Genomic DNA, 20,633 nt, shown 5'->3' on the forward strand with positions numbered 1-20,633 from the left:
ACAAGTGCCAAACAATTCAACTTAAAGTATTGTGTAGTTCCTCTCAGGTAGATGGGAAAATAAGACCATGGCCCTACCTGTTATTATTGTTACTTTACAATATTACAGGAATCAAATGTCAGCACAGCCTTTGGATAGTTACAGTACAGTGTATGATTAGGGATGGCGTTGTTTCAAAGACTGAACAAATGCGCATGGAATAAACAACACTATGCTCTGAACGCTGTAAGTCAACAAAACAACTGTTATCTGTCAGATGTGTAGAGAAAAATGGCAATTTTGAGGAAGGAGTGCTTCTAGTGGCAACTCCTTGGAGGCGACCAAGGCTTTGCTCCCGTGACTGAAGGACTGAGCAATGTGGCGTGGTCACCTTGATTCCTGCAGCTGAGCTTCCCCTCAGGCCTAGTTACGTGTTCCCAACCACTCTCTGTCCACCATGCTGGCTTCCGCACTCCGTGGTCCACGTACTCCTGGTCTCCCCCTGCACAGAGGGGCCTGCGGCGCTATCCATTGAGCAGGTAGACCACCAGTTCATAGGTGGCCATCATGATGGCTGTGTTGGGAATCTGCCTCACCAGATGGGTCGTCAGACCACGGTACAGGGACCCAGAACCTTCTTCTTGAACAACCAAAGACAGTGTCTGAAAAAAAGACCTGTATTTTGTTCCCTCTTCACGAAGTCTTGTTCTTACAACTTCTGTTAAGGAAAGAGACAAAATAATCTTATTTAAACATTACTGATTTCTTCATACCCTCTCCATCACACTGAGCACGTCCCATTTGTCAGAATGTAAATGCAAGCTTAGGACAACGGATAGTGGGGTTTTAACGTGCAGCTTACTGAAACCAGTCACATTATAGTAATATAAGGCTTCTAATATTTCAAGATGGTGTGAGCTGATTAAAGCATCAGCTGTACACAAGATAAAGATGCGACGGAGAACAGATGTGAAAGGAGAAAAGTGAGAGGGAGGGAGGGAGTAGAGGCAGCACCGAAGACCAGCGAGGACACAGTGAGAAGCAAAAGGTTAAGAACCATTCACAATGGTCCACGCATGCGAAACATCATGAAGACAACGTGGCTGGAACTGCCTCAAACACTGGCTGGCAGCAATAAGGCCCAGTCTGGGAATCACGCAGGAAAAAACCGCAGCATTTTACTAGCTGAATAAACCTTAAAGATCAGTCTAATTTTTCTTCATTTTAAATGGTGAGAAACTGAAGCTACTGAGAGATTTTAGTTAACATGAGGTAAAGGGAAACAAGGATTTTAGAGCTTCCTATTCAAGAATCAAACTGCTCTTTCTCCATCCATTCTCCACTCCCCTCTCCTGCAACAAAATATCCCTTATGGGCCTGGATGGGTAAACAGATTAAAGCAATCACAAGTAGAAGTGTTTATTTTCAACCTCTTGTACTATCTTTAGTGAATCATGCTATTTATACATTTGACTGCAACTTGGTATCAACTGCAACTTTTCTCATAATGAAGTATGTCACTTGCAATTATGTTAAAAAAAAAACACCTTACACCAAAAATCAAAGGCTACATGTGAATAAAACAAAAACTACAAAAAATAATTAAATTCTTAAGTGTTTCTTTAGCTACTAGTGAAGCAAGCTAATATTATAAAATTTAAAGACAAATTACTAGTACATCCCTATTTGCCAGCATAAAATAATGTAAAATAGCCTGGTCTTTTGGATTATAGACTTCAAATCGGGGCTCCTGGAGAGTGGTGACATGTACCTGTAATTCCAGTATTTGGGAGGCAGAGACAGGAGATCAATTTTGCGGTCAGTCTCAGCAGCTTAGTGAGACATTATTTCATAGTTTTTTTTTTTTTTTTTTTTTAAAGGGGTCTTTTTTGGAACCGGGGATTGAACCCAGAGCAACACACCTGCAAAGCAGGCGCTTTGCCACTGAGCTACATCCCGGCCCCAGTGAGACATTATTTAAAAAAAAATAAAATAAAATTCTGTTCAGCCATTTCACAAAGGAGGAGGACACTGTGAAGCCCTCCTACTCCAGATCATGGCAACATCGTCCTATCCCACAAGCATAGCCACTAAAGTCCGCTATTAGGAGAAAATGTGGCAGTCAGATGGGAGAATTTCAAAATTTTTTAAAGAATAAATTAGGGCGATGTATCTAGCTCAGAGGTAGAATGCCCAAGTTCAACCCCAGTATACAAACAATAACAAGAGCACCACAGAAAAACCCAACCAAGTGTGGACTCGACCTTAGTGTGGATGTGACCTTAGTTGGGTATGTTACTTAATTTCTACATTTCTTCTCAGTTTCCCACTTGAAAGCATAACAACTGTGGATAAGTTCTTGCAAACACAGACTTAGGGAAGATGAAGCACTTTATAGAGGTTTTGTGAAGATTAACAATAATTTCCTATGAGAAATATCTACTCTAGCACCTATATACACATTTTTTCCCCCCAAACCAGAAGACTGGCTCAAAGGACGAGTCCACCGGGTCAAGCCTGCCTGGACTGAGGTCTAGGGCCGAGCTCATGCTGATGGCCGCCGTGCTGCCTGGCAGAGGGCACTGGCCGGAATCCAGCCTTGTGCCATGTGGATTCAATCCCATTATAAAGTCCCAGGAACTGCACTCTGTGGTTCTGAAGTTAGGAAGATTCGACACGTCCCAAGAAGCCGGATGCCGGCTAGCGTGGGGACACCTGTGGTCTACAGGAGGCGCGCGCGCACACCAGCTCTCCTACCGTGTGGGTATGCTAGAGTCGTGGCACACGTCTTCGAGGTGGCAGCCGCTAGCATCAGTCCCACAAAGTCGGAGACTTCTTTCACAGGCTCGTCGTCATTCTCCATCACAGGGGCAGCCTTACATTCCAGCAGTTTTTGCTTTATACTTTCATATATAACAAAATGGATCACGGTCTCTGATATGCCAGCATACGAAGCAGACATGCCCCTATAAAACCCTCTGAGTCCATCTGCCTGATACACTTTACGGACACATTCAAAAGCGCCCATTCGCTTCTCCCCCCGGTTCCTGAAAGGCAAAAAGGGAAAATGTTATTACAGGTTACTTATGTAGAAGGTTAAATGCTTGAGGCCAGTGCCAGCATCTTAGTGAGGTGCTCAGCAACTTAGACTTTGTTTCAAAATAAAAATAAGAGCTGAGCGTGATGGCTGCACACTTTTATCCCACTGCTTGGGAGGCCGAGAGGGAGGCTCACAGGTTTGAGGACAGCCACAGCAAGTAGTAAGACTCTCATCAACCTAGCAAGATCCTGTTTCAAAATAAAAATAAAATAGGTCTGGAGGGTATAGCATGGAGGTAGAATGCCCCTGGGTCAATCTCTAGTACTACAACAAAACAAAACAAAACAAAACAAAAACACCCACTGGGTCCAATCCCTACTACCACAAAAAAGAAAGGTTATGGCCATATCAGTATCCTGATGATGATAACCTGTATAGTTATCAAGTATTTATTCAATATTGTATCTGTATCTAACACAACTTCCTTAGTACCACTTATGGGTGCAAGGAGCTACTCTTACGGGTGCAAAGTCTACTCTTACACAAATAATTCCCTATTTCCTTTTAAGAAATGCATTTAAGTACTACTCATATAAAAAGAAATAAAAATTTAGCTATTTATGAATTATATTTAACCTATTTCTTTCTTTCTTTTTTTTTTTTTTGGTGGTACTGGGGTTCCTGGAAGCCCTTCTACCTCCGGGCTACACTCCCAGACCTATTTTTGCATTTTTATTTGGAAACAGGGTCTCCTAAGCCAGTGCGCGCGGCTGGCTTCGAACCCGCGCGATCCTCCTGTCTCTGCCTCCCAAGCGCGGGGATTACAAGCGTGCGCCACCACGCCCGGCTACTTAACCTATTTCTAACATAAATAAATCACAATGAAAATCCCCACCTGGCTGGGTGTGGTGGTACACGCCAGTAATCTCAGTACCTTTAAGGCCTACAAAGGAGAATCACAGGTTCAGACAGCCTCAGCAACTTAGCAAGGCCCTCAGCACTTGGTGAGACCGTGTCAAGAAAAATAAATAAATAAAAAGGGACGGGGGAGTAGTTCAGGGGTAGAAGAAGCCCTTGGGATTCAATCCCTAGTACCAAAAAGAAAAACAAAATTCTCACCTGATTAAAAAATAAAAACTCCTGCCGGGCGTGGTGGCGCACGCTTGTAATCCCCGCGCTTGGGAGGCTGAGACAGGAGGATCGCGCAGGTTCGAAGCCAGCCTCAGCTACTGAGTGAGGCTCTCAAGCAACTTAGTGAGACCCTGTTTCCAAATAAAATATAAAATAGGTCTGGGAGCAGAGCCCGGAGGTAGAAAGCCTCTGGGTTCCACCCCCAGTACCACCACCAACAAAACAAAACAAAACAAAAAACCACAAAACTCCCTCCAGTTTTATGAATAACTGTGTTTAGATGTTTAAATATTAAATACCTATTCAATGGAATGATTCATGTAACCAACTACACCTAGTTTCTGACACTAGCCTTCCTTTCTCACAAGAAGTCTGGAAGAGTGACAGGTCGACATATAAGCCCTGCTCTGACTTCAGTGTGAAGAGATTAGACTCTTGTTAACCTTTCACTATTAGCTCATCCCATCCCACAAGCTTAAAGAACAGAAAGTATTAAAGAGGTTGAAGCCAGGCTTTTCCTGGATTCCCTGTCGAGCCACTCTATAGCATAATAAAATTTGATTGTGGTGGTTCTACAATAGTAAATGTGGACCGGCATGTCATAATTTTTAACCTGTAAGTTTTCTCCACCATTATTTTCAGATCTTTAGCTTTAAAGCAATAAATTTTGAGCTAGTCCAGATGAAGCAAGTAGCTATCTTGAGTCTCCAAACAGAATATAGTTTGGCCACACAAAACGTGGGACACATGTATAAGCAGGGATAATTGTTAATGATCCATTTTATTTATAGCCTCCAGAATATAACAGTATTTTTTAAACACCAAAATACAAGGAAAGAAATATGTTGTAAAAGAACCTAGGCCACAGAGCAAGCCTCAAGCAGCTCTCAACTACGAACACTGTTACTGCTACAACACACCGGATGGGGGCAGTCCTCTATTTAAAGAGCAGCAGCCTTCCCCATCCTCTAGTCTAAGGCCGAAGGGAGTCAGATGGCAATACCCAAAATCTCACTGCTGCTGCTCCTGGCCTGCTGTTTCCAAAATATGTGAAGGCCCACACCTTCCATCCTCTGAGGTTTGTACTGTTTGTTCTCTATAAGACGGGCTAAAAAAGACCACTACTCCTGGATCACTCTACTTAGAGCTAGCCCCCTCTGACTCGAGAATCAGGTGTCTCTAACACACGGCAGTGTCTGCTCAATACAGTTTTGCAAAACAAGCGAATCTTTGTTATAAAGTTGAGGTCAGTGGTAACAGATAAAAGTCTACACATACGTGAGCACTATGTCCTGGTCCAGGGCTTTCTCTATATAAGGTCACTGGACATGTTCAGTAGTCATGAAAGATTCAGTCTAGACTAGCTGGCCATGTGGTTTACTTCGTGCAAGGAGGCTGATTACAGGTACTCATGCAGGCAAAGGATCGCTTCTTGGGCTGGGTTAAAACATCTTTTTTTTTCTTTTATTAAAAAAGAAAACACAGAATATACTTTTCTTTTACTCAGAAAATCTCATACCACCAACTATGATATTACTTTGATGTATGATAAGTTTCAACAGGAAACAAAATAAAAAGCCAAATTCAGCTGCAAAAGGTAAAAAGGGAGATACACGGAAGAGAAACCTGGCACTGAAACACCACTGATAACTTTACAGGAAGGTCACTTAAAGTGACCACTTTAGGTCATTATCTGAGAGGAAGACCATACCTTGCGTCAAGCTGTAGCCGAGTCTTCACGAGCCAAATGGGGTTGGTTGCAGTGATGGCAGTAAAACCTAAGAAAACACGTTTAAAATGAGCTCCGGTAAAGATGAAGAACACACTATTAACTTAAAGCTTCTTTAAATTAGATGACTCTACGTTAAGGAAAATGTCTATAAATATTTAAGCTACTGATGTAGGGCAATTTATACTTTATACTACAAATTCATGTAACCATAAACATCTGTCCTTCTAATCTACATAAATTTTCAAATTCTGGCCTCAACTAAAAGACTCTTTAAAAGAGCAAATCTGATTGTATGACAAGTGTTCGCTCAGTCTGTTCAGAATACCCGCTAGGGTGCTCTCAAGTCCCTAAACTGAATTCAGAAACCCATTTCCACAGACAAAAATAAACTTCTGTACTCTAGGACCAAAGAGCATGCACTCTACAGAAGCTACTTGGGGAAGTGATTCACATCACAGATCACTACACTCAAAACGAAATTTCCACGAATGAAGGTTTACCAAATATACATCTGGGGGCGAGAGTGGGGCGTGTATGTGTGTGCTGTGCATGCGCACTGAACCCAGGGTCTCTCTACCTCTGAGCTATACTCAAGCCCTATTTTTTATTTTGAAACAGGGTCTTGCTAAATTGCTGAGGCTGCCCTCAAACCTGCAGTCCTCTTGTCTCAGCCTCCCAAGTACTGGGATCACAGGCATGCGCCATCGTGCCAGGCTTACTATTATTTTGATCTGTAAAACAAGAAAGACTTTTTGGCCCATGACTATTTGCTGTAAGCATATTTAGCACTACTGTTACAATATGACGGTGAAGTATCTTGTTAGGGTTAATAGGACGGATCTGTTTTTTCACCAACTTAAACAGGTAGGAAAACGCAGAAGTTAAAAGAGTTACAAACTGGAGCTTCCTTCTCATTTTTACAGATTTTAAATAAACAAAGTCTGGGTAGAAATTAAGACCTCTGCAAGCTGTGTGATTCTAGGCTCCTGTATCTCCTTTACTTTCCATCTTCCTAGTTTTGGAAAAATTGAAGCACAAAAAACTCAGTCTTGATGATGGGCATTTAAAAAGACTGCTTCATCTACACAAAACAGTTCTCAAGTTTTGGTTTTAAATTCAAAATCAGTTATACAAACTTCACAGTTACTTACATCAAGCTATGCAACTGGCTTTTAAAATTGATGAAAACTTACATGCAGAAACATATCTGAGGATCTTAACTGTTTTATTATTTTCTATCAAATACTAGCAGGTTAAGCGCATTATTTTTAGAACGATGTCCTATAAGCAGCACATTTAATATAAGCACTTTCAGGAACAAAAAATACTTTGATGTATTTAGGAATAACTTGCTTTTAAAATTAATATACAATGTGGAATCAATCACAAAAGTTTCTTGGCTTGCAAAATAGTTTTACTTAAATTGTTTACAAAGCTGCATTTGTCTCACAAGATTCTTTTCCCTTCTAAGATGTCAGATAATTAATTAGCTAACTCAAATTTTACTCCCTGAGCGCAGTTTTGATAGTGTTCAGATCATCAGCCTTCAGAAACCCAAGGGATGTTCCAATTGCTTCCAATGTGGCAAGCAATTAAATAGTATAAAAATTCGGTAGAATAATTCCTTTAAAAATTTCTAAGACTCAGGTGCTTTTAATACTACATATATAAACAGATACACTAGAATGGGACCAATGAATTTAGAAACATCAGCCAATTTTAAAGTAATAAAATTTAAAGTGTTGAACAGGTTGCCAGAAACATTTTTTCAATAAGGGGTTCATTAATTTATTCTTATTGAAAAGAAAGAAAAAAATTGAAATAAAAATAATTTTAATAGTAAATATCTGTCTTACATGGCCCAGCTTAACTGAGAACAAAGTTGTATAATTTTTTTTTCTTCTTTTGAACCTAGTGTTTTCTAAGTAAAAAAGTTATATTCAAGTTATTCAAACTATATTTTAAAACAATCAGACACCAATATTCTGGTCAAACCTCAATTTAATGATTCTTATTTTTAAGTAATATTTTTAAAATAAGAATAATTTTTAAGCAAGAATCAAAACAGACTAACTAAATACGATTTCACTTAATTCATTATACTTTATTTGAAAAGCTCAGCACCAGGTTTTAAGTTCTATTCTAAAAATATAAACTTGGTACCTAAGTTTCTGTCCATAATATACTTCCAAGTCACAAAATTCCTCCATTTTTAGCTGCTGGTGGTGGGGAGGCATATGCAGGTGTGTATACATACATTACTTAAAAATTTGCTATGAATAAAAATGGACTTATGGGCTCAATTATATTTTAAGCTATTTTCTGTGCATATTAATAGACAAAGCCAGAAAGCAAACAACAGGTATTTCCCACTTAACTAAAATTCATTTCCAGGCATAAATTACCCCTATTTAAAAAGTCACATTAAAATTGAGGTGAGAGACTGCTTTCCCTTATAATTGCTATTACAGCTAAACTATGCTCACTATATAATTATTCTGGCTCAGTCCTCTCAGTAATTAGAATGAATTCTCAATAAAAATACAAGTCTTACTTCCAGCAAACTGTGAGGCTGGATAAAGAACCTTGCCATTCTCCGCAGGTTTTTAGATGTCTGTCCTTTAGAAGTTAAAACTCTGGTCAGTCCTTGAGTTTTATGCTATAACTCTCTTTTAGCCAAAAACAATAAACTAAGCGGATATTACATGCTAATTAAATTTAGAAAAACAATCTATTCATTCAAAAAATAAAACAAATTTACCATAACTTAAAAACTATATCTGATAAGGCAATCTGAGGTTAGTCAAAGCTAAACATATCTTCGTACTACTATTAAGACAAGAACACAAAACGGTATTGGGAATGGTGCTCCTGAAATTCAGAAATTGCCTATTACCTTTCGTTTTGCATTTTAGCTTTGTGACATTTTGAGAACATGCTAATTTATAATACTATTCGAAGCACCCATGGAAACACTGAGACAGAGTCAAGAGTATATGAGGGGCCCATCTGTAGGTTAGAAGGATTAGTAGAGCTTCATTCAGTCAGTCAGAGCAAGGTCAAGATACTGGCCATACTGTTAGTAGTGTAGTCAGTGTTTTATTAGAAGGCTTGAGAGCTTTGAAAATGCAATTTTTAAAGCTTTGCTTCATATAAAACTCCATGTGGCAGTGTAAATCAATTAAAAACCAGATAAACAAATTCTAGATATCATAGCTGCTGAAAATGTTTATTTTATTAAGTGAGTGATACCTGTAGTATTGCATTTATATTTTCAGTACTTTTTATTTCAACTAACTTCTGAAAAACAAAACCCATGTAATTTATGTCCCAAGAGAAATCTATTAAAACTATTTAAAAAAGTAATTTAAATGAAAACAGCTAAGATCCCATATATTGTATCTTGCATTTACTTGGTATTAAGATCACTATTTTTGCAAAAGAGTAGAAACCCACGTATCAGCAGAGAATGGGAAGCACTGTATTAAATTTCTAGATATGTTATGCTAAGCAAAGAGAACTATTTTATCTAAGAGTTATAGGACGGTATGATACACTGTTATCAAACGTAACAGGTCGAGGCTGTTAGGGCCAAGCTGAAGACCCCAGGCTTACATGATGACTGAAAAGTATCCCATTCTTCCTTCTAGAAGGATTACAAAGGGATCAGAATTAAATTCTTACAAAAGACTCAGTAACACACACACAAATTCAGGAAAGAGAAATTCATTTCCCGTCTTTCATTCATTCTACAGCTACCACAAAATCCCAGGATGTGTTTCTTATACTAGAGGCTGCAAGAGATGCTCAGATCAGTACTCACGAGGTGTAAGTTAGTCCATATTTCTACAGGAAGTGACCTGCGGATGGGGAGCATGAGATGACAGGATCTCACTCTTTTCTCGGGAGAAATGTACAGTAAATGCCTAAAATAGACACAGGCTTTTCTGTATCATAACAACAAGCAGTGACCTCATCAGAAACATGTGTACAAACGGAATCCCACTGGAAGGAGCTGAGAAATATTTACTGTGTGAGTTTTTTTTTTTTTAAATGTTAAGTTAAAAAAAAAAAAGAAAGGAATATCAGAATGGGCCATATTTTTTAAAAAAATGTTCCTAGGACTGAAAATCCTGCCATCTGCAGCAATTTTAATCCAATACTTACCTAAAAGACCAATTTTGCCTAAAATAAAAAATGCTAACCTTGTCAACTAAAAAAGTAAAAATCCACAGGATTATCATATTCTACTTTCCTACCACTATTAGCAAATAAATTCTATAATCAAGAACTGAAAACACAGTTTTTTAGTCTTTAACAATTAGCCTACTTAGTGACTCTGAAAAAACCCAACCAGAATATTCAGGAAATTTCATTTTGAGACTACCTGCAACTTTTATATAAAATATGTTGCTACAATAACACCTTTTACATTTTGTGCTCTATCAGTAATATTGCACACTCATACTTAGGGAGTATGTTGGATTATTTTGTATTTAATTTCTTGTGTTCTACAAAACAGAAAACAGGAAGAATGCTTACACATAATCACATAAAGCATTTGCCCACTATCCATGTGGCTGAATGAACTGCCATGGACAAAATATCGCTTAAAAATATTTTATATATGCAAGACAAAATTTGTATTTAAGAACTTAACTTTTAATAAAAAAAAGTTAAGTTATAGAAAAACATATCTTGAAAAGTAACTGTATACCGTAGGCAAATAAAACAATGTAGAAATGTAGAAAATATCAAATTACATTACTGACACACTACAAAACTGAACACTAACTGGATGACTATGTAGCATAATAAAAATTAGAATTCATTTCCTTTTCAATTATAACATGCCAGATAAAAAACTTTCATAAATTGGAAAGTACAAGAAAGAAGAAACTTAATACAACTGTTTTGTATACACTTATCTGCCCAGATATTCAAGTTCGTTTTATTTATTTATTTAATTTATTTATTTAGTGGCACTGGGGTTCCTGGAAGCCCTTCTACCTTCGGGCTACACTCCCAGACCTATTTTTATATTTTTGTTTGGAAAAATGGTCTCTTAAGCCAGGCGGCTGGCTTCGAACCTGCTCGATCCTCCTGACTCCTCCCAAGCGCGGGGATTAAAAGCGTGCGCCACCACGCCCGGCTTTTCAAGTTCGTTTTAATAGCTAGGATAACTTTGACTGACAAAGGTTATATGTAGGAGGAAAACAGGCAGTTAAAACGTACAAAAAGTCAACACTACTTAGTTTGATTATATAGCTCATAACTGGAAAAAATGTTTACCTGCATACAAATTTCTAACTACAATTCAGAGGCTTGACCTACTCTTAACAAAATTTTAGTATCTAAATTAAATGTTTGAGTTGACATGGATAAAATGAAAAAATAAAACCAAAGGAGGCTACTTTGAATAAAAAAATATGTATACTATGCCTTACTAAATTCTTAGAATGTGTGCTAGCTGGTGGGGCAAAATTTCCTATGTTTATCTTGAATTGCCTACTTACTGAGTTTTTTATACTGAAGCGACAAGGTTAGCATTTTTCCCTTGAATGGCAGTTTAAAATGACTTTTCCCATGACTGTCTCGAAGTTCTTCACACCCACAAATCATTCATACTTAAAACTCTAAAATGACCCTGAAGTAAACCCAGAGGAATGTGGCCTACAGTATTTTAAGACTAAAGGGGGCAAAAAGGCTACCTTATTAGTCTTCACTGGACCATTCAATTTCACCAACTACGTGGTGATGTGTAAAAACTGCAAACCTAAATATTAATGCTCATGAATAGTCGAGGAAACTCTGAAAGCACAATTCTCAGAATAACTGCAAACAAATGGAAGAAATATTTTCAAATTAAACAGTAAGTGTCCTGTGCAGTAATCTCTGAGCAAACATGACCATCAATTTATCAAATGCTAGGAATTCAGTGAGGAAACAGTGTCAATGCACAGATAAAGTAATATTTGTACACACTTAAGAAAGATGTGCAAGGTGACAATTCTACTTAATTTCTTTGCAATGTGATACAATATAGTAATAAATTCTAAGGAGACACTTACAGCAAAAAGATGTTTCAGTGAGAATAAAGATATTCCAAACCTCTAAATTTGCATTACTAATCACAAATATTCTCAATGTGAAACAACTGCTTATCTACTTTCTTGATTTGGGGAACTAAAAATAAAAACCATAAACACCGATAATACAGAAGTATATTTTTTAAAAACTTAATACAGTGATTATTAAATCTGTCATTGCCACCAACTTTTACCTTATACCCACTCAAATTTGTAGGGGAAAATCATATCCATATTCAACATCTGTAAAAAGTACATTAGAAAATAATTCTAGTTTTAACTGGTCATCTCTATAACATTAAATAAAAGAACTAATTTGCAAAATCCAAATCTACCTAGGATCAACCCATTCGCTTCATGGATAAGGTAACAGAGACTTATATAAATTACCTAACTTGCCCAAGATCTCCTTATTGGTAAACGAGATCTTTAATAATGTCCCTTCCGAAACCTTTAAGACTTCAATGAGCCAGTCAATAAATGCAAAATATAAAAAGCCACGAAAATAATTTGTAAGGTATACACAAGATATATGGTAAAGGCTATCAACCTTCTAGAAATTATTTCTTTAAACTTACACTTAGTTGGTTAGATATGTGGTTCAAATTGATCCAATTTCTTCCTTTTTTTGGAAGGTACTGGGGATTAAACTTTTACTTCTGAGCTACACCCCCAACCCGATTTTATTTTTTAGTTTGAAACAGGGTCTCACTAATTTGCGGAAGGCCTCGCTAAACTGCTGAGGCTGGCTCTGAACCTGTGATGCTTCTGTCTCAGCCTCCCAAGTACTAGGATTACAGGCATGCACCACCATACCTGGCTGAGCAAATTTTTCTAAGCAGGAAATGATTAACAGTTTAAGGCACTCATTATTAAGCATGTAACTGACACCTGATTTATTGATCAATAGGTGATGAAAGCAGCTATATAGTCTGCTTTATAAAGTCAGAGCATAATTTGGAACTTTGTGTATGGTTGAATATGCAACAAATCTCAGAAAACTTGAGAGATTTTTATCCAGAATCAGTTTATGACTTTGTCTAACATGCAAGACAGTAAATGATTCCAGGACCAGATTGGTCAAAGCGCTCTCACGGTTTATCTTTTATGTGTGGACCTGCATCTAGATGTATTTTAGTTCAGGGTCATATATACTCATGAGTGATGAGAGAAGAGATCCTGGAAACATTCCTACAACAAGCATGTACACAGAGTCAGCAGCTGAATTTAGGTGCTAACTAGTCTGAACTACCAAGAATAATAAGCTTGTTTTAAAAATAGATACATGATAATAACTGTTTGGAGTTAAAACACATCACTTGCAAAAATATCAGCATTTGAGCACAGGACAAAATGCATACTTTACCAAGAACTGCCGGCACATTTCAGACAGAAGCCAAAACATGCAGCAAAAAGGGAAAGGCACTAACAGAAATCGAGGAGAGAAGAGCAAATTACAGTTCTATGACTTACAGTGCAATCATGGATGGAGTCTTAAAATTGTTAAAGGTAATGACCAGATATTCAGTAGACTATACAGACAATACAAAATTCACATTCTCTGTATACTAATTAAGAAAGTACTAAGCTATAACAAATTCTGTATGTATCTCATCAAATATTTTATACAGATGAATATAAATCATCTTTGCAGATACTAGTCAATGAAAAAGCACATTAATCATCTTAACTTTTCAATATACAATCATAAAATATTAAGTCTCTGGGTTTCATAAAGTTTTTTTTTCTTTTAGTATTATTATACATTCATACCTGCCATTGCAGCTGAAATCATGTGTACCTGGGTAGAATCAGGATCAAATACATCATTCAACTGTTCCTTGCAGTTTGAATAAGCAGCAAAGTATATTGCTCTAAAATAAGGATATAAAAAGCAAGCATATTTTTAGTTCATGATATTTATTATTTTTACCTTATTTTTGACATTGTGGATTAAACCTAAAACTACACCTCAGCAGCCTCATTTTTTTTGTTGCAGGTCTGGGGATGGAACCCCAGGGCATTCTACCTTTGAGCTACACCCTGTGCCCTATTTTTTTATTCTTTTTAATTTGAAACAGGGTCTCACTAAGTTACAAGGGCCTAAGTAGCTGAGGCTGTCTGCTAATCGCTGGGATTACAAGCATGTGCCACCACACCTGGCTTCAGCAGCCTCATTTAAAAATTTTCTTTTTTTGTTACTTATTTATTTATTTATTTTGGTGATACTGGGGTTCCTGGAAGCCCTTCTACCTCCGGGCTACACTCCCAGACCTATTTTTACATTTTTATTTGGAAACAGGGTCTCCTAAGCCAGCGCGCGCGGCTGGCTTTGAACCTGCGCGATCCTCCTGTCTCTGCCTCCCAAGCACGGGGATTACAAGCGTGAGCCACCATGCCCGGCCAAAAATTTTCTTATTTTGAAACAGGGTCTTGTTAAGTTGTTGAGGGTCTTGATAAAATGCTGAGCCTAATCTTGAACATACAATCCTCCAATCTTAGTCTCCCAAGTACTGGAATTACTGGCAATTCATAATATTTAAATGTATATTTATTATCATAATTTTATACATTATATAACATCAAATTAATTTATACATTTTTTCATTAACACCCTAAAGCAGCTTTTCTATCCATTCATTAAAAAAACCTCAAATGTAAAGTTCCTAGCATCGACTCTCAAATAAACCCTTGCCCAATACTTTGACAGCCACATAGCAACTGATTAACTAAAACAGAAGTATTTGTGTTAAGATTCTGATGATTATATACCCCATGCATAAGCAAGGCTGTACATTTAAATGAGCTAAGTAGATAAATTATGAGCATTTATTTATTTACTTATTTACTTATTTATTTATTTTTGCAGGACTGGGGGTGGAACCCAGGGCATTTGACCTCTGAGCTACACCCCGCGCCCTATTTTTTATTCTTTAATTTGAAACAGGGTCTCACTAAGTTGCGAAGGGCCTAAGTAGCTGAGGCTGTCCACCATGTCTGGCTTGTCATGAGCGTTTCGACAGATCACTTTTTGGTGGGTACAGGAAAGTACAGTTGATCCAATTAATCACAGCACTGGCAGAGCAATTTTAAGACACTGTGGTGTATTCTAAACTATATTATTCGGAGTAGTTTACAGTAAACTTTTTATTTTTTGGTGTTGAGGACTGAACCGAAGGACTCATGCACACTAAGGATGAACTTTACCACTGAGGTATATGTCCCCAACTCCACAGATTCTGAAACACACAAAACAATTCCAACAAAAGAAATCATTCCCATCAGGTCAGGATACATTTTCCCAAGTTTATAAACATCCATTACCTTTGTAGATGTTTCCTGTTAACCTACTATAGCTTTATTCAGCTTCACTACCTGCCTACGGTTTAACTTTCCAAGCAGTGAATTATTTGCGTGCTGTATGACACATCCTGGTATTCCTCGTCACTCCTGATGATCTGTCCAATAGGGACAGAGTAGTACAAAGAGGATTTTCTCCACTGTCTCTTTTCTGTGTGGGTCTGGGGATGGAAGCCAGGGGCATTCAATCTCCAAGCTACACCCCTGCCCTATTTTTTTATTCTTTATTTTGAAACAGGTCTCACTAAGTTGTGGAGGGCCTCACTAAGTAGCCAAGGCTGTTCGAGAACCTCTGGTCTCAGCCTCCCAAATGCTGAGATTACAAGCTTGCCCACCATGCCCGGCTTCTACTGGTTCCTTTAATGTGCTTAAGAAAAAGGAGAAATTAACAATTCAAAAACCAACATTCTACTTTGAAGATAAAACAGGATACACTGTCAATGCCAAACTGTGACGTGGAATAAACAATGCATTCCTAGAAGTGAGTAAGACGAAGGCTTAGCCGTGTTTATGCACCACTCCACTCTAACGGGGCTGAGCCTGGGCGATACTACCCAGGACTCTCTATTTTTTGAGAGTCTTGCTAAGTTGCCCAGGCTGACCTTAAATTCATGATCCTCTTGCCTTAGTCTTCCAAGGAGCTGCATTACAAGCACGCACCACCACACCTAGCTCAAAAGCACCAATCTGCTCATTTATTTGGAATGCTAAGGACTGAACCCAGGGACATTATTTATTTTTTATTTTATTATTATTATTATTTTTTTGTGGTACTGGGGTTCCTGGAAGCCCTTCTACCTCCGGGCTACACTCCCAGACCTATTTTTACATTTTTATTTGGAAACAGGGTCTCCTAAACCAGTGTGCGCGGCTGGCTTCGAACCCGCGCGATCCTCCTGTCTCTGCCTCCCAAGCGCGGGGATTACAAGCGTGAGCCACCACGCCTGGCGCATTATTTTATTTTTAAAATAAAAATTTAAAGCTATACTCTCAGCCCTACTTTATACCTGCAATCCTCCCAAGTATTGGGATTACAGGCATGTGCTACCATGCCTGGCTAGCACCACTTTTTTTTTTTTCCCCAGTATTGGAGATAGAACCACTCAGGGGCCCTATTTTTTATTCGTTATTTTGAAACAAGGTCTGAGTTTCAAAAGGCCTCACTAAGTAGCTGAGGCTATCTGTGAACCGTGATCTTCCTGTCTCAGCCTCCCAAATGCTGGGATTACAAGCATGTGCCACCACGCAGAGCTTAGCACCACTTTTAAATTGAAAAAAAAAAAAAAATCTGAAGTTAAATGTGTATGCAAAAGGGAAGGCTTATTAATGATGAGACAGACTATGGAATAAAAACAAAAAACAAAAAACAAAAAAAAACAAAAAACAGCTGAGAGTGGTGGTGCATGCTTGTAATCCCCGCGCTTGGGAGGCGGAGACAGGAGGATAGCACAGGTTTGAAGCCGGCCTCTCTGGCTTAAGAGACCCTGTTTCCAAATAAAAATATAAAATAGGTCTGGGAGTGTAACCCAGAGGTAGAAGGATTTCCAGGAACACCAGTACCACCACCACCAAAAAAAAAAAAAAAGAAAAAGAAAAAAAGAAACCTACCCCACGTTATTCAACACAAATTAGGTTACATATTTAGTATACATTTAATTTATGCAAATGATAATCATACATTTATGTATAAATATATATATGACAACCCAAAAAATGGCCAGGAGGCCAGATACTGAAGTATTTATCTATATGGTTATCTATGAGGAAAAGAATGAGTGTTTGGAAAGAATATGGGATAAGAGAGAATGTGTTTAGGGTGAAAGTGTCATGCCATACTTTTCATTTTTACAACGAGAATGCAAAATATTGGATAATTTCTTAAAAAGAGAAGAGCCTAAGCTGGTGGTGGAGAAGACTTGTAATCCCAGTACCTGGGAGGCTGAGACAGGAGGATGGCAGGCTCACTGCCAGACTCAGACTCAGCTACTTATAGTGAGATCCTCTGCAACTTACTGAGACCCTGTCACAATAAAAATAAAAAATAGGGCTGGGGGTGTAGCTCAGAGGTAGAATGCCCCTGGGTTCATTCCCCAGTACCACAAAAAGGAGGAGGAGGAGGAGGAAGAAGAGAAGACAGCTAATAAGACATAAGTTTGAAACAGTCTGGATGCAGAGAGCTGGGTATCCATGTTCAGTTTAGCTAAATCATGAAAAAAGTCAACCGTCTAAAATGGTATCAGAAAAATGGCTAATATTTTCATTAGGCCCAAGGGAAACATTTGACTTAAAAAAAAAAAAAAAAAAAAAGAGCCAGGTGTGGTGGCGCACACTTGTAATTCCAGCATTCGGGAGGCTGAGACCGGAGGATCGCGGTTCGCAGACAGCCTCAGCTACTTAGTGAGGCCCTTTGCAACTCCTCGAGACCCGGTTTCAAAATAAAGAATAAAAATAGGGCAGGGGGTGTAGCTCGGAGGTAGAATGCCCCTGGGGGTTCCATCCCCAGACCCACAAAAAAAAAAAAAAAAAAAAAAAAAAAGATTTTTCTTAATGACATTTTTTTTAAAGATATAAGAGCTGTTTTAGATTTAGAAAAATATTATGTAAAATAAATATTTGAATAAAATTATATTCAAAATATAAGTAGTTTATTGTCTTTGTCCTGTGTATTTTTTAAGGCCCCTTTCCCCAATACCACAGTTCTTCCAACTCCTGAGTCAGGAGAGTGCAAGCATTCTACTAGGAAGACTTGACATGTAGCCACTAACTCTAAGGGAATTTACAGGTTTATTTTGCAAATGTTACCAATTTACTATCTCTTATTTAATCTATTATAAACATACAACATATCCCTTTGGCCCCAGAGTCTCAGGGCAATCCATGGAATTTTAATATTTAACTCTTATCTATAAGGAGTGTTTCTTAAGCTTCTAGATACATTCCGCCATACTTCCTTACTCCCCCCAGGATTAGACCATCAACAATGCAAATACTACAAGCTTCCCCCTTATGCCATGGAACATTTCCTCTGCATTCGTATTAAACGGTTCACTTCTAACACTACTGAAATCCTGCCAGCCACCAAGTTACCCCGCGCACTTCTCGCCACCAAGTAGTACTTTGTAAATTTGTTCTGGTTAGCACGCGGAGTCCTTAAAAACTAAAGCAAGTATTTTCCATAAACATTAAAAACTACATTTACAAATTTTACTGTACACAAATGGTTAAATCTCAGATGTCTTGAGACAAGGAAGATTGCCTTAACTGTACTTAAAATAAATTTACTTTTTACCTGGAAGGGGCCACACCCACTAAATTGGGGCCTAGTCCTCTAAACAAGGAGCGAGGCCCTTCTTTTTCCAAGATCACCCTGAAAGAGAGAGAGAAAAAATATATATGTGTAAGAAATAATCTTCAAAGCCTGGTGTTCCATTTACTTGGTATGAGAAAGCTTGGTTCTAAATTCCTTATTTTGTACTATCATATGCTTTGATTTTTCTGGACAGTTTCCTCACTTAAAAATCGCAGTACTAAAGACTGGTAGTAATAACCATATAGATTTATAACCATACAGACCTAACAACCACAGCTTTCTATGCTGATTTTCAGATGAGAATCAAGCTCCTCTTATCTCAAATCTCAATTTTACACCGTTACCAGAAGGTTCTATTCTCAAATAGAATGTAGTTCCTTCCTAGTTCTGAGGTCGTTCACTTGACACTGGGCATTTACCAGGCTGCTGAAATGCCACGGCAAAGTCTACAGCCCCAACCCCCGCAGGGCAGGAGGACTGCTGGCTGCACCCTGCGCTCACTGTATCAAGGGCAGCCAGGAAAGGGTGGGAAGGGAGGGCAAAGCCCCGAGGCCGAGAACTTTGCTAAGCGCGAAACAGTAACAAAAACGAATTTAATAGATATTAACAAATGCTGTTAATAAGGCAGGTACATATACCCTGGCAGAAAAGGACAGAGGTGCATCTCAGTAACAGAGCGCTTTCTAAGAGGACATTATTAGTTAAGTTTCAGAGGCGAGAATGAACAGTCTGGAGGAGAGCGGAGAATTCAGAGGAACAGACTGGACAGGCCGAGTGGCTCTCGTGTCTACGTGCGTAAGGACGGTCTCCGCGAGGCGGCTGAGCGCCAAGGCCAGGCTTCTCACACGGAGTCCACACCGACCCAGGCCAGGCGTCAGCTAGTTCATGCTAGTTCCAGTAGTAAGGAAAAAGAGGACGTGCTATTGGGTTACCGGGAAGATAAGTGTGTGTGAGCAAGCCTACAGAGGGCCTCTGAGGAATTCCAGAACTCCAAGAGAGCCCAGAGGGATTTTTAACACTCCTATGAGGGAGCAAAAGCGAAACTTGTGAAAAATAGAAAAAGTCTCATGGAGGACAAAGGAAGAATTCCAAGGACACACAATTTGTGGCAATAAACGTCAAAGCCTCATTGAAACAGGTTTTCTATGGTTAACCAGAGAGAAGTAATTATTTCTAACGACGGCGGCATTTGAATTCACAGTTGTTAGCAATTCTACCTGTTCATGTACTTAGTAACCAACTTCAAAAAAAGTAAAATGTGATGAAATCTTTCCACAGCAAAGGTAAACGAGTGGATGAGCTTATTTGCTACTACAAAATAAACACTACTGAACTGAGTTCAAATAGATTAAATGCAAGTGAGCTGATAAGGCAGTCAACAAGGTTTTCAGTTATAAGCACAAGTTTGAACATGTGAAACCTGATTTTAATAGTTTTAAACTTTTAAATCCAGGCATAAAATATGATGTGTAGTAAAATATAACAACAAAATCTTTTTTAAGCCACGAGGAAATGTCAAACCACACTGAAGAGCATCTTTTTTTGTTGTTTAGGTGGACTTTGAACCTCTAACCCTCCTGCCTCAGTCTCTCAAACGTTGCTAAGACTACAGGTGTGCGCCACCACATGCAGCTCTGAAAGCACTTAAAACTGGTACGACTGTTTCAGTTATAAAGAGAACTGAAACAGGTTTTAACAGGTTATATAAAAATCATACACTGCCATTAACTAAATATAATTACTTCCACGAGTGCTTAGAAAATTAAATGCACGTGCACACATGCGTGTGCACACACACGCAGAATTAGCATTAATGCTACCTCATTTTAAAAATAAGTGAGTTAATAATCTAAAATAAAACACCTATAATAGCTTTAGAAAAGAAACCCATTGGATAAAGGTAGAAAACTATCCGAAGTATACATGATTTGGAAATAACATTTTACACTATCCATCTAACTTTTGTACTCTACTAGGGATCAGCTCCCTCCC

At 38.3% G+C, this 20,633-nt stretch overlaps 1 protein-coding gene across 2 annotated transcripts in view; it reads right to left on the reverse strand.

The window, feature by feature from the left end:
• Positions 1-503: 503 nt before the first annotated feature.
• The window catches only part of SLC25A36 (solute carrier family 25 member 36), a gene marked incomplete at both ends in the record, with an annotated part of 32,640 nt that continues 12,510 nt past the window's right edge, over positions 504-20,633 (reverse strand). The window contains 5 exons of one of the 2 annotated variants that reach the window (XM_080696331.1): positions 504-694; positions 2,737-3,026; positions 5,862-5,928; positions 13,745-13,845; positions 18,621-18,698. In XM_080696331.1, coding sequence (XP_080552457.1) covers positions 504-694; positions 2,737-3,026; positions 5,862-5,928; positions 13,745-13,845; positions 18,621-18,698 — 727 coding nt within the window. Of the gene's footprint in view, positions 698-2,736; positions 3,027-5,861; positions 5,929-13,744; positions 13,846-18,620; positions 18,699-20,633 lie in introns of both variants that reach the window. The other variant, XM_080696330.1, reaches the window with a different exon arrangement.

Source organism: Muscardinus avellanarius (genome assembly GCF_963383645.1).
Source record: "Muscardinus avellanarius genome assembly, chromosome: 5".
Taxonomy (NCBI): Eukaryota; Metazoa; Chordata; class Mammalia; order Rodentia; family Gliridae; genus Muscardinus; species Muscardinus avellanarius.